Raw genomic sequence first — 13,818 nt, 5'->3', positions numbered from 1 at the left:
TCTGCATTTCTCTTTTTCCATCTGGAGAGGGCCTGGAATTATGCAGTTTGCAAACAGATTGCATGTGGATAATGTACAGTAAACAGATGGAGGAAAGAAGTGCATGTATGAAAGGACACACAAACACACACAGTAAATATTTATTAGAGCTGTCATGTTGAACACATTTTGAACAAATCTCACAATAGAGTAATTTGTTCAAAGTTGTTTAAATTTTTTTACGGTCAACATTTCAGTAAATGTTACCTAAATGTTTAATAATTATGGCCCGGTTTTAATTTCCCATTATAGGTGTAACTAAATAGTTGTAGCCTAATATGTTAAAATAAAAATAGGGATAACATTATCTTTAAGCTTTATTTAACCTTTCTGTTATGTGCGGGTTTAGATGACCCGCAATGTTGTTTTGTTTTGTGTGCCTTCCACTTGGTGATTTTCTTCAGCAAATGCCTTTGAGGCATCCTAGAGAATTAGAAAATACAGATAAAAAAGATTTTGAACCTTTATGTTTTTTTTTATATGAATGGTAGATCACAACCTCTGTTGTGTTTCAGGTCTATATTACTTGTCATAGGGACACATTCATAATGATCATAAGAGGGTGTTGACATACGACAAGCCCAGCAGAATATTAGAACTAGAATCCCCCAACCACACACAAACCTAACCCTAGAAACCATAAAAAATACAGTGTGTGTTAAAGGCATTAAAGACTAATAAAAACACTAATTAGTTTTAGTCAAAAAATCATACCATTCAAATTTTTGTAGGCAGTAGGCAGTAGGCAGTCTGCCCTGCATATGCGCCAGTTTGTAATATTCAGACAGGGGTAAAGCAGAGGTAGCAGATAGGGAGTGGATCCCAGGGCATGAAGTGGCATGCTGGGTAAGTGAACTCCTGGCTGAATGAGGGGATTTGTTTATGGGTTGAGAGTTGCCTGTGGTCTACCCTAGCTGGCAGGGCTAACAACTGTGTAGGCCTCAGCATTATTTAAAAAAAAATCTCATTTAGAATCTTGTTGGAAGCTGTAAGTCCATCTGTTTGCTGAAATGTTACTGCGCATTTACTACACAGGCAGACAGCACAGCTAACAGTACCAGCGCAGACTGTGTACTACAGCTGTGCAGTTACTGCACAGGCAGACAGCAAAGCTAACAAACCAGAACAGACTGTGTACTACAGCTGTGCAGTTACTGCACAGGCAGACAGCACAGCTAGTGGAACCAGTGCAGACTGTGTACTACAACTGCGCAGTCACTGTGCACACAGACAGCAAAGCTAACAAACCAGAACAGACTGTGTACTACAGCTGTGCAGTTACTGCACAGGCAGACAGCAAAGCTAACAAACCAGAACAGACTGTGTACTACAACTGTGCAGTTACTGCACAGGCGGACAGCACGGCTAATAGAACCAGTGCAGATCTCAGACACCCAGTCAGCCAGAGAAGACAGCACAGGTAACATTAGTGACTAATACCCTGAGACAGAACATGGCAAATCAGTGCTTTCCCCCATTGCCCATTGCTTTCCCCATTAGTATATGAGATTAGTTTCCTACAACCTGATTGGTTCTACCGAATATCAGTTGGAGTTACATTACAGTGGAGTGTGGATACCCGACCCGGGCCCGACGGGACCTGGCGTGTTCGGGTTGAGTCGGACCGAAGATTTACTGTTAATGCTTGGACTCGGTCGGGTTCGGTTATGATTGTATTCATGTTTAAGCTATATTTATTTAAATTATTTTAAGATTAATTTTAATTGCGTGGCTTATTTAATTCAATAAAATGACTTGATATCTTGCCTGTGCTGCTGCCTGCCTGTGCGTGCGACGTGGGTGTGTGTTCTGTTGAATCTGTGTCACTACCTCTGCTGCGCATGTTTTTGGCAGAAAAGACAAAAAAAGCGACCATGGATGAAGTCAAGCGAAAGCTCTCATCGGGAGGGCTAATTATTACCGAACACCATGGCAAATCACCACTATGGAAACACTTCCACTTGGTTGTAACTGCGGAAGCAAAACAGCCAATTGGTTTTGTTAAATGCAAGCGCATGCATGCAGCGTTGTAATGAAATATGACAGCAAAAAGACGGGAAATTCGTCCCTGCAGTGTCATCTGGACCGAGGGTGCACGTTGAAGCAGGTACAAGTCAAACTGCAATCACAGCCTTCGTTACTGCGTCAAATGCGTCGGGTTCCGTTGCAAGGACATTACGTACTTATGGCATGTTTAGCTAACGTTAGTAACAGTGTTTGGCTAACGTTTTTACCTTGTCGATAGCAGCTAGCTAGCCAAGCAAGGCTAGAATGGTTTGCTGACGGTGGTTACTTAGCAACTGAATCAGTGAGTCTGCTGTTTACAGTCAGCAGCAGCGCGTTGGAAAGTGACAGGCGTCTTTCCCCCACACACTCCATTGTTTACAACGTAGCTAGCATTACATACTTATGTACTTAACATGAATGATTTTAGGCAGTGAGCTATGTATATTTTAAATTGCATCAGGTTTGGTGCGGACACCAAAATACAGAATGCTCGTCGGGCTCGTGTCGGGTCGGATACTGTTCTCTTCGGTTTCGGACGCAAATATCCGACCTGAACCGCACTTTACATTACAGGGCAATGGTTGCAGGGCTCGACAATAAGGAGTGCCCACAGGCCCAAGGCCACTATGTGATTGGTTAAGACCAGCTTATTGATCTGTCCCTTGCCCAATTGGGCCAGTACCCAAATAAGTCCTATCCGAGTAAAAGAGAAAGATATTTTTACTGTCCTGGAAAGTATGCTAAAACTTGATCATTTCCCTACCGATGCTTGCTTATCAAGAATGTTATAGCTTGATCATTCATTAATATTTATACCAACATTTTCTTACAAATAATGTTACAGCTATCCTTTTTTTTTTACTTATCAAAAACTTAACAACTTAAAAGTAACATTCATTTTTATGCTCACGCTTGCTTATCAATGACTAAACTAAACCATACAGCGTGAACATTCATTAATATTTGTACCGACTAACATATCAATCATTTTTGAGGATGTGTGGAAGAGACCTTCACATGGGCCCAACACACTGGAATGAAGGGCAAACTCCCACATTGGCTGGACAGATGTATCAAAAATTGAGTGAGCCAATCAAATGGGATTCAGCCATTAAGAACAGCTCAGCCCATGTGGAAATGCTTTTAATTACTGCTTAAGATCTTATCATTCTGAAGTATTGTCATGAAACTGTTTCCTGTTGAGACAAATTAGCCGGCAAGAATACAAAATCAAGGAAAGGTTTATTTTACATTATGTAACAGACATCAGATATGATTTTAAATGGTTTAGAACACAGAGGAATGTACAGTAGACATGTATTTTTTGACAACAAGGTGCCCAAACCTATGTGATTGAATTCTACAGGCAGAAATAATAAGAAATAATCTACAGTCTTCTTGCCAGCTGTAAAACAACCAGTGTCGACACTTCTCATTGAACCTATCCCCCAGTGGAATTCCATTTTGAGCTCAATTAGGCGATCGGCTTAAAAATGTGAAAAGTAGCAGACGTGAGACTACTTCATCCTCACCTGCAGTGGATTTAGCCTAACTTATTTTTACAAGTGGTGAAGAGTTTGAAAATCTGAACTCTTATGGCTGTAATGGTAACTCCATAAATGACAGGATTAAACAATGGGGGAATGATCATAAAGTAAAGGAATAAGAATATGCGAGCTTTATATGGTACTTGAGCTGTGTTGAAATGACTGAATTTCAGATAATTTGAAATAAGTTCAAATAAGCATCCTACTGAATAGTTTATCACAGAAAGTAAGTGTGGGGTGCATGTTTGAATAGCTTTGGTCTGAGATTCCTTAGAAGCAAACAGGCAGACTCTGAGGATTTGTGCATAGGAAAATAATATCATGAGCAGCTGTGGAACAATTAATAAAATAGCTACAACAAAGCCAACTTGGGTCTGGATAGAGATTTCAAGACAGGACAGTTTGAGTAATTCAAAGCTAATACAATACACCCTTTCTATGATCCTGTCACAAAAAGTGCGCTGTGCAGTTAATATGAAATATAGTCCAAAAACAATACAAGGATACATCCAGGACAATGCAATAAGGGTGCACACTTTTCTATGAGACATTAATTGGCAATAGTGTAGTGGCTGACAAATAGCGACAAACCGGTCATAGCCCATCACAGCTAAAGTAGTAAATTCAACTGCAGCATATGTGTGTATACAATAGATCTGTAAAAGACAAGCAGTCAGAGATATTTCATAAGTATGAGATGTTAAATTAACAAGTACTGACGGTAATAAAGATATAGCCCCATAAATTCCATTCACTGCTAAATTACACATAAAAACGTACATGGGTTCATGGAGACCTCTCTCAATGTAAATTATTGTAATAAGAATTACATTTGTTAATACCATAAGGATGAACAATAACAGGAAACCTGTGAAGTAGAGATATCTATGGTCTTCCAGTTCAGTGTATGGCTTCAATATGAATGTCACCACGGATCCATTCTCCATGGTCTAGTTTCACACTGAATCCTACAAAGAAAAATAACATGGATTTATTAACCACTTTTTGTCTGAAGAGAAAGAAGGATTGCTTTATTTATTTATTTATTTATTTATTTTTAATTGGGATATTAGGATGCATCTTCCAGGACATGGCAACAGAGTTGTCAGTGAAAAATGATTTTAAGACTTTACAAATACTGAGCTGTGTATGGCAGCTTTTAATAGACCGTAAACTGTGGACACTTAAGGAACTATAACACTTGTATTGTAATAAATTCATTAGCAGATTAAGATGTTTCTTCTCACAGTTATTGTTCATTTACCATTTACCATTCACAGTAGATAGTCTGTTTAATTAAATGACTTGAAGAAATAAAACAGCAAATTAAGAGTGAATATAAAAGCTACCAAGTTTGGTTTGGGTACTAATCTTTTTGTGTGCATATATTTAAAGAACATATTTTTCAGACATCACACAGCACTCTAAGTGTTGTGGTATTAACTCCAGTGTCTTGATAAAATTCTCACAAAAATGATATCTGTCTTTGGGGACCTGACCAGTACATCTGATTGACTATGCCAACATCCTTCAAAAACAGGCGTGCATATGACTCTGACACGCAGCCTTGTCGGCTGTTGACACTGCATGATCCCCAGATAAAATAAAGCAAGCATTAGGGGTATTTAAAAATATGTAAATAGAGCCTTTACACACAGAATATGAATATTAAACAGCCAAATTTTATGTTACCGCTCGCTAAACCGTTTATTTTTATGCATTTTATTTGATGACTGGGCTGCACGCGTTCATCTGTTTCTTGGTTTCCTGGCGTGTTCTCATGACAGAATTCTGAAGTTGGTGTAGCTCTTATCTCCCAGCTCAGTTTGAATTTGTCTCAGGGTCAGAAATTAAATCGGGCAGTTTCTGGTTCAGGTCAGATCTTATTTGAACAAGAGCAACAGCTCCAGCACAGGTCCAGCACAGGCCCAGCACAGCTCCAGCAAAAACCCAGCTCAGCTCCAGCAAAGACCCAGCTCAGGTCCAGCACAGGTCCAGCACGGATCCTCAGCAATTTGTAGTTTGTTTAGAAAATGTGGAGTAGTTTGTGTACACTAAATAAGCATGTGCACAGGTTTCTCTTCTGTATGATTAGACTTGTAAATATCTTAATAAGAACATATTTATATTACTCTTCAACTACTACTACTACTACTACTACTACTACTACTACTACTACTACTACTACTACTACTAATAATAATAATAATAACAGAAATCTTTAAAATAATAATTCTGTTTTATCAGGAAGTACCTGGCTTGTGTAATGTGTAAGGCAGACAAAGCATTTCATCAAAAATATAAATGCGTACATACCCAGCAGATACTTCATTTCATATTGTCCTCCTGTAAAATGAATATTTTTGTGCATATTGTAACTTACAGCCTTGATTCTGCTGGTGTTCTGCAAACAACACAAGGAATGGAATCTTCACTCACGCTATTTATAAAGGACTGGCCCATGTAAACATACAGGTTGTTATCAGATGGTGATGTCATAGCTGGACTACATTCAATTCACTAACAGTTGCAGTGATGTTATAGTTATAATTAAGCACCAATCCCCTAAAGGTATTCACACCAACACCATGCAAGTGTGTTAAAAGAGTAGCAGCAGGAAAGATGTTAGCGGACACACTGGAAATGTTCATTTTGGCTTTACAAACTTACATTGTTTGTAAAGCCAAAATGGTTTTGGTTCAGCTCGGCAGTGTAAAGATAGCTTAAGTAAGCCTAATGTTAGACAATGAATGAGTATGTACATAACGTTACTTATAACAACCATTTTTTATTCAGTAAATAGTGTGATAGTTGGCGTGGCCCAGGTGCCAACTGACTGACATCACACAGGCGACACTGGTTGGATCCGGTTGGATCTCTGGGAAGTGAGGTCCAAAAACACACCTGCAATTACTGCTTTTCGCCATTGGTACCGCCAAAGAGAACGAAACGGTAACTTTAAACTTAAATGTAATAGCCGTTGCAGTTATGCCGCCTCTGAGTTGCTATAACAATCAACATGCTTTTTGCTGTTAGCTATACATTTACAGAATGCCATCTTAAGAGAAAATGAGCGGGTTGGTACCCAGGGAGCTCATGGAGAGGACTTGAGATTTAGAGATTAGGGACATTAGATGGTGTTGAAAACCATCTCCTGTACATGTAGTGTCCTTTTGGGGAAACCTTAGGCATTTTAAATGGTGTTTAATATTTATTAAAGAACTTAATTTTACACATCGTGTTTGACGTTTTAATTTAATTGAGTGTTTAATTTGAGAAGGAAAAACAGTTGTGACAGATACAAGACTTGACATTGGACAATAGCATGCACAGACATATTTCCCAGCAATCTTTGCATATCAGAAAATAACAGTAGAACCAAAGAAATGACCACACATGATTTAATTGTGTAGTTGAAACAATACGTTTTCTGCAGAATGGGCATTTAGGTGAAGTTTGACATGATCACAGACCATAGTACAAAGAAAATATACTGTCCATGACTGAGGTGATTTTCCTTATTGATCGGTATATAAAACAGACGGTATTAGTAACTTATTGTATATGCTGTTGTTCAAAAAAAATACTGAATTGTGTCAAAAAACTGTTGTACATATGTACTTTTTTCACGTAGACTACTAGTAGTTATATTTATGAATGAGTCATGTTTTTAATAGGGTGTTGTAGACACTACAGGCATACCAATTGTTTGTGTGTTTGTAGATAGAGAACAGGTAACATTAATGTAGAAATGTGACCTTCGCTGATAAGAAGGTTTTCTACAGTAGCCTAGTAAAAAAGTAGTTCCTAGAAATGCCACAGTGGTCAGCTGTTGTAACTTTTTGAGAAGAAATAAATGTGCTGTCATGAAATGCATGTGGCTCCCTGTGTGTGACTTTTGCTAAACATATGAATTGAAGATTCTGATATTCTGAAAACAGCAACAGCATTAGTTTAAAAGCAATAGAAAATTATTAGTTAGCAAATAAGTGTGCATAAGAAATTAAAGATTTGCCTGAGCCATAGGTTGTATTCGATCCTATGAATTTGCGATTCCAAGGCAATGATGTTACCAGTGAGCGACCAACAAAGTAGCTGTCCAAGGTGTGAATTTTATTGGTGAAATTTGTTAATTTAGCGCGTGTATGTGAAACGTAATCATTGAAAATTCTGATATAATTTGAAGGTCAATATTGCATAAGGGAATTCATTCATAAACACCTACTTAGTTAAATGGGCATGAAAGGTTTTGCAAAAAGAAGAGGTTGCTTAATGTTGTCGTTCTTGTGCTTTTAAAGAAATCAGGCCAATAAGCACAGCTGAGCTCTGGTTTCATTCCATGTGGCCTGGCTATCATACTTAGCTAGCATACTTAGCTAGCTGAACTGACTGAGAATTTTCTTGAGGAAAAGGTAAGTCCATTTTGCGTGTGTATGTGACATTTTGATTGGTTGGTGTTGCTAAATGATTGGGTGGTGTAGCTAAATGTCCAATGGGGAGACATATGGTTTGTGGGCTTGCAGAATTGTGATGATGTAATCGGGCAGGAAGATGAAGAAGAAGAAGAAAATTCCCCTAAGTTTGGGGCTTTATTGTGCAGACGTGTGAAGTTGTTTGTGAATTCTGTCTGTGGAAATGGTTTCAGAAGGTACAGAAATGAATGTTTTTAAGGGCTGAGAGTCTGTGGTCAGTGTGGTTATTTCTGTAGGAAACCCTGAAAAGTGCCAAACTCTCAGTGCTGTATAGGTATGGGGCATGCCGCCCCACCAAGGCCTAACTTGGCGGGATGGCATACCTGCCATCCCAATCCATCTTAAGTCATTAATGTAATTTAAACAGCTAATGACTACACTGCTGACATGTCAAAGCTATTTGAAGTAAAAATTTCATAGTGCTAGGCTAGGTATTGTCTGATAAATTAGCAAAATCCGAAAACTGTGACTCTCCCCAACTCTAACATGCTTACGATGTCTCCTCTTATGAATAGGCATGTTGATCTTGTGCTGGAAAGAAGATCCTTTGTAAATATGTCCTCAATGTGAGTCAATGTGAAGGATAAATGTTGATTGAATACAGTTTATCTTTTGTTGAGTAGTATGCCAAGGTTTACCTAACTAAAGCTCAGACTGCTTGCATTTGGTCAAAATTGCTTCTTATGCAATCGATAGAGGGCATGTGAGCATTGATGTAGGCCAGTGGTTCTCAATAGGTTATTATTTATACATGTGGGCAGGAGATCTTCACCCAGGCCCACCACACTGGAATGAACGGTGGACTCCCACGTTGGCTGGACAGATGTGTCATTCAAAAACTGAATGAGCCAATCAAATGGGATTCAGCCATTGGCACCAGCTCAGCCCACATGAAAATGCATTTAATTACTGCTTAACACTGTCGGATGGCTATGAAGTAACACGAGGAAATGTGTTCTGTAAAGAAAAATGAGTGAGGAAGAATATACAATGAGAGAATCAAGTAAAGTTTTATTTAAAACATCCTACAACCTGATTGATTTTACAGAGTATCAGGTGGTGTTACATTATAAGGCAATGGTTGCAGGGCTCAACAATAAGGAGTGCCTACTGGCCCATGGCCACTATGTGATTGGTTAAGACCAGCTTATTGATCTGTCCCTTGCCCAATTGGGCCAATACCCAAATAAGTCCTATCCCTGTAAAATAGAAAGATATTTTTGATCATTTGATTAAAATGTGATCATTTCTGTACCAATGCTTGCTTATCTATAAAGAATGTTATAGCTCATTTAGGCATTTGGCTTAAAAATGTGTAAAAGTAGTAGGCGTGAGGCTACTTCATCCTCACCTGCGGTAGATTTAACTTATTTTTAGTGGTGAAGAGTTTTAAAATCTGAGCTCTTATGGCTGTAATGCTAACTCCATAAATGACAGGATTAAACAATGGGGGAATGATCAGGAAGTAAAGGAATAAGAATATGCGAGCTTTATATGGTACTTGAGCTGTGTTGAAATGACTTAATGTCAGATAATTTGAAATAATTTCAAAAAAACATCCTACTGAATAATTAATCACAGACAGTAAGTGTGGGGTGCATGTTTGAATAGCTTTGGTCTGAGATTCCTTAGAAGCAAACAGGCAGATTCTGAGGATTTGTGCATAGGAAAATAATATCATGAGCAGCTGTGGAACAATTAAAAAAATAGTTACAACAAAGCCAACTTTGGTCTGAGTAGAGATTTCAAGACAGGACAGTTTGAGTAATTCAAAGCTAATACAATACACCCTTTCTATGATCCTGTCACAAAAAGTACGCTGTGCAGTTAATATAAAGTAAAGTCCAAAAACAATACAAGGATAAATCCAGGACAATGCAATAAGGGTGCACACTTTTCTATGAGACATTAATTGGTGATAGTGTAATGGATGACAAATAGCGACAAATCGGTCATAGCCCATCACAGCTAAAATACTAAATTCAACTGTAGCATATGTCTGTATACAATAGATCTGTAAAAGGCAAGCAGTCAGAGATATTTCATAAGAATGAGATGTTAAATAACCAAGGACTGATGGTAATAGAGATATAGTGCCATAAATTCCATTCACTGCTAAATTACACATAAAAAAGTACATGGGTTCATGAAGACCTTTCTCAGTGTAAGTTACTATAATAAGAATCACATTGGTTAATACCATAAGAATGAACAATAACAGGAAACCTGTGAAGTATACATATCTATGGTCTTCCAGTTCAGTGTATGCCTTCAATATGAATGACGTCACCACTGATCCATTCTCCATGGTGTAGTTGTACAACAAATCCTACAGAGAAAAAATGACATGGATTTATTAACCACTTGTAGGGTTTTAGCACAAATTCGTCATATGAGCCATGCAACCGAGGTGCAAACTCACTGTCACCATGGCACCACTGTTGTGGTATTAACTCCATTGTCCTGATAAAATTCCCACAAAAATGTTATCGCATCTGATTGGCTACACAGTTCCTTGTATGCTTTACCCACACGTACCCCTTTTTTTGTCACATCGAACCCTGCCGTATTCGACCCGAATAGAGCCAAACTGGTGAGCACAGCTTGGTTGGCTTTTTATTACACCCAAGGTTTTAAGAGGCTATGGTGTACAACAAATACTGTCGTCACCATTGCAGTGCATTTTGGGTATTGCTGGATTTTCAGTTGTATTCACACTTGGTGGGCTGATTTTATTTCTGACGCTGGCATTTTGGTTTTTCCTGCAAAAACAGCTGTACATATGACACTGATGTGCAGCATTGCTGGCTGTTGACAGTGCATGATTCCCCGATACAGTTAAGCTGAGTTCAAGATTAATCAGCCGGATTTTAAAAGTAAGACAATAAGGGTCTGTTTTTCCGAGTTTTGTCTTTGTTATGTTAGCGCTAGCTAAATGGTTTATTTTTATGGGTTTTATTTGTTGACTGGGCTGCACGCGTTCATCTGTTTCTTGGTTTCCTGGCGTGTTCTCATGACAGAATTCTGAAGTTGGTGTAGCTCTTATCTCCCAGCTCAGTTGGAATTTGTCTCAGGGTCAGAAATGAAATCGGGCAGTTTCTGGTTCAGGTCAGATCTTATTTGAACAAGAGCAACAGCTCCAGCACAGGTCCAGCACAGGCCCAGCACAGCTCCAGCAAAGATCCAGCTCAGCTCCAGCAAAGACCCAGCTCAGGTGCAGCACAGGTGAAGCTCAGGTCCAGCACAGGTCCAGCACGGATCCTCAGCAATTTGTAGTTTGTTTAGAAAATGCGGAGTCCTTGATTCATCACAGTTTGTGTACACTAAATGAGCATGTGCACAGGTTTCTCTTCTGTATGATTAGACTTGTAAATATCTTAATAAGAATGTGAACACAAGGTGAAAAATGCAAAGCAACATATTTATATTACTCTTCAACTACTACTACTACTACTAATAATAATAATAATAACAGAAATCTTTAAAATAATAATTCTGTTTTATCAGGAAGTACCTGGCTTGTGTAATGTGTAAGGCAGACAAAGCATTTCATCAAAAATATAAATGCGTACATACCCAGCAGATATTTCATTTCATATTGTCCTCCTGTAAAATGAATATTTTTGTGCATATTGTAACTTACAGCCTTGATTCTGCCGGTGTTCTGCAAACAACACAAGGAATGGAATCTTCACTCACGCTATTTATAAAGGACTGGCCCATGTAAACATACAGGTTGTTATCAGATGGTGATGTCATAGCTGGACTACATTCAATTAACTAACAGTTGCAGTGATGTTATAGTTATAATTAAGCACCAATCCCCTAAAGGTATTCACACCAACACCATGCAAGTGTGTTAAAAGAGTAGCAGCAGGAAAGATGTTAGCGGACACACTGGAAATGTTCATTTTGGCTTTACAAACTTACATTGTTTGTAAAGCCAAAATGGTTTTGGTTCAGCTCGGCAGTGTAAAGACAGCTTAAGTAAGCCTAATGTTAGACAATGAATGAGTATGTACATAACGTTACTTATAACAACCATTTTTTATTCAGTAAATAGTGTGATAGTTGGCGTGGCCCAGGTGCCAACTGACTGACATCACACAGGCGACACTGGTTGGATCCGGTTGGATCTCTGGGAAGTGAGGTCCAAAAACACACCTGCAATTACTGCTTTTCGCCATTGGTACCGCCAAAGAGAACGAAACGGAAATCTTTGAGACTGTAACTTTAAACTTAAATGTAATAGCCGTTGCAGTTATGCCGCCTCTGAGTTGCTATAACAATCAACATGCTTTTTGCTGTTAGCTATACATTTACAGAATGCCATCTTAAGAGAAAATGAGCGGGTTGGTACCCAGGGAGCTCATGGAGAGGACTTGAGATTTAGAGATTAGGGACATTAGATGGTGTTGAAAACCATCTCCTGTACATGTAGTGTCCTTTTGGGGAAACCTTAGGCATTTTAAATGGTGTTTAATATTTATTAAAGAACTTAATTTTACACATCGTGTTTGACGTTTTAATTTAATTGAGTGTTTAATTTGAGAAGGAAAAACAGTTGTGACAGATACAAGACTTGACATTGGACAATAGCATGCACAGACATATTTCCCAGCAATCTTTGCATATCAGAAAATAACAGTAGAACCAAAGAAATGACCACACATGATTTAATTGTGTAGTTGAAACAATACGTTTTCTGCAGAATGGGCATTTAGGTGAAGTTTGACATGATCACAGACCATAGTACAAAGAAAATATAGGCTACTGTCCATGACTGAGGTGATTTTCCTTATTGATCAGTATATAAAACAGACGGTATTAGTAACTTATTGTATATGCTGTTGTTAAAAAAAAAAAACTAAATTGTGTCAAAAAACTGTTGTACATATGTACTTTTTTCATGTAGACTACTAGTAGATATAATTATGAATGAGTCATGTTTTTAATAGGGTGTTGTAGACACTACAGGCATACCAATTGTTTGTGTGTTGGTAGATAGAGAACAGGTAACATTAATGTAGAAACATGGCTTTCGCTGATAAGAAGGTTTTCTACAGTAGCCTAGTAAAAAAGTAGTTCCTAGAAATGCCACAGTGGTCAGCTGTTGTAACTTTTTGAGAAGAAATAAATGTGCTGTCATGAAATGCATGTGGCTCCCTGTGTGTGACTTTTGCTAAACATATGAATTGAAGATTCTGATATTCTGAAAACAGCAACAGCATTAGTTTAAAAGCAATAGAAAATTATTAGTTAGCAAATAAGTGTGCATAAGAAATTAAAGATTTGCCTGAGCCATAGGTTGTATTCGATCCTATGAATTTGCGATTCCAAGGCAATGATGTTACCAGTGAGCGACCAACAAAGTAGCTGTCCAAGGTGTGAATTTTATTGGTGAAATTTGTTAATTTAGCGCGTGTATGTGAAACGTAATCATTGAACATTCTGATATAATTTGAAGGTCAATATTGCATAAGGGAATTCATTCATAAACACCTACTTAGTTAAATGGGCATGAAAGGTTTTGCAAAAAGAAGAGGTTGCTTAATGTTGTCGTTCTTGTGCTTTTAAAGAAATCAGGCCAATAAGCACAGCTGAGCTCTGGTTTCATTCCATGTGGCCTGGCTATCATACTTAGCTAGCATACTTAGCTAGCTGAACTGACTGAGAATTTTCTTGAGGAAAAGGTAAGTCCATTTTGCGTGTGTATGTGACATTTTGATTGGTTGGTGTTGCTAAATGATTGG

At 38.2% G+C, this 13,818-nt stretch overlaps 2 protein-coding genes across 2 annotated transcripts; both read right to left on the bottom strand.

The window, feature by feature from the left end:
* Window positions 1-3,292: 3,292 nt before the first annotated feature.
* LOC118210139 (olfactory receptor 51E1-like) lies at window positions 3,293-5,992 on the bottom strand. The gene is made up of 2 exons (XM_035386046.1): window positions 5,910-5,992; window positions 3,293-4,561 (listed from the first exon to the last, which is right to left on the bottom strand). The coding sequence occupies exon 2, from the start codon at window positions 4,538-4,540 to the stop codon at window positions 3,590-3,592; it is 951 nt and encodes a 316-aa protein (XP_035241937.1). The 5' UTR covers window positions 4,541-4,561; window positions 5,910-5,992; the 3' UTR covers window positions 3,293-3,589.
* A 2,957-nt stretch (window positions 5,993-8,949) lies between these two features.
* LOC118210109 (olfactory receptor 51E1-like) lies at window positions 8,950-11,766 on the bottom strand. Its single transcript, XM_035385986.1, has 2 exons — window positions 11,642-11,766; window positions 8,950-10,394 (listed from the first exon to the last, which is right to left on the bottom strand). The coding sequence occupies exon 2, from the start codon at window positions 10,371-10,373 to the stop codon at window positions 9,402-9,404; it is 972 nt and encodes a 323-aa protein (XP_035241877.1). The 5' UTR covers window positions 10,374-10,394; window positions 11,642-11,766; the 3' UTR covers window positions 8,950-9,401.
* Window positions 11,767-13,818: the final 2,052 nt, after the last annotated feature.

The sequence above is a fragment of the Anguilla anguilla genome, chromosome 12 (genome assembly GCF_013347855.1).
Source record: "Anguilla anguilla isolate fAngAng1 chromosome 12, fAngAng1.pri, whole genome shotgun sequence".
Classification (NCBI taxonomy): Eukaryota; Metazoa; Chordata; class Actinopteri; order Anguilliformes; family Anguillidae; genus Anguilla; species Anguilla anguilla.
This window is presented reverse-complemented; position numbering and strand designations above follow the sequence as displayed.

Excerpts from the sequence above, each read along its gene's own strand:
- LOC118210139 (XM_035386046.1), bottom strand. The coding sequence starts at position 4,540 with ATGGAGAATGGATCCGTGGTGACATTCATATTGAAGCCATACACTGAA.
- LOC118210109 (XM_035385986.1), bottom strand. The coding sequence starts at position 10,373 with ATGGAGAATGGATCAGTGGTGACGTCATTCATATTGAAGGCATACACT.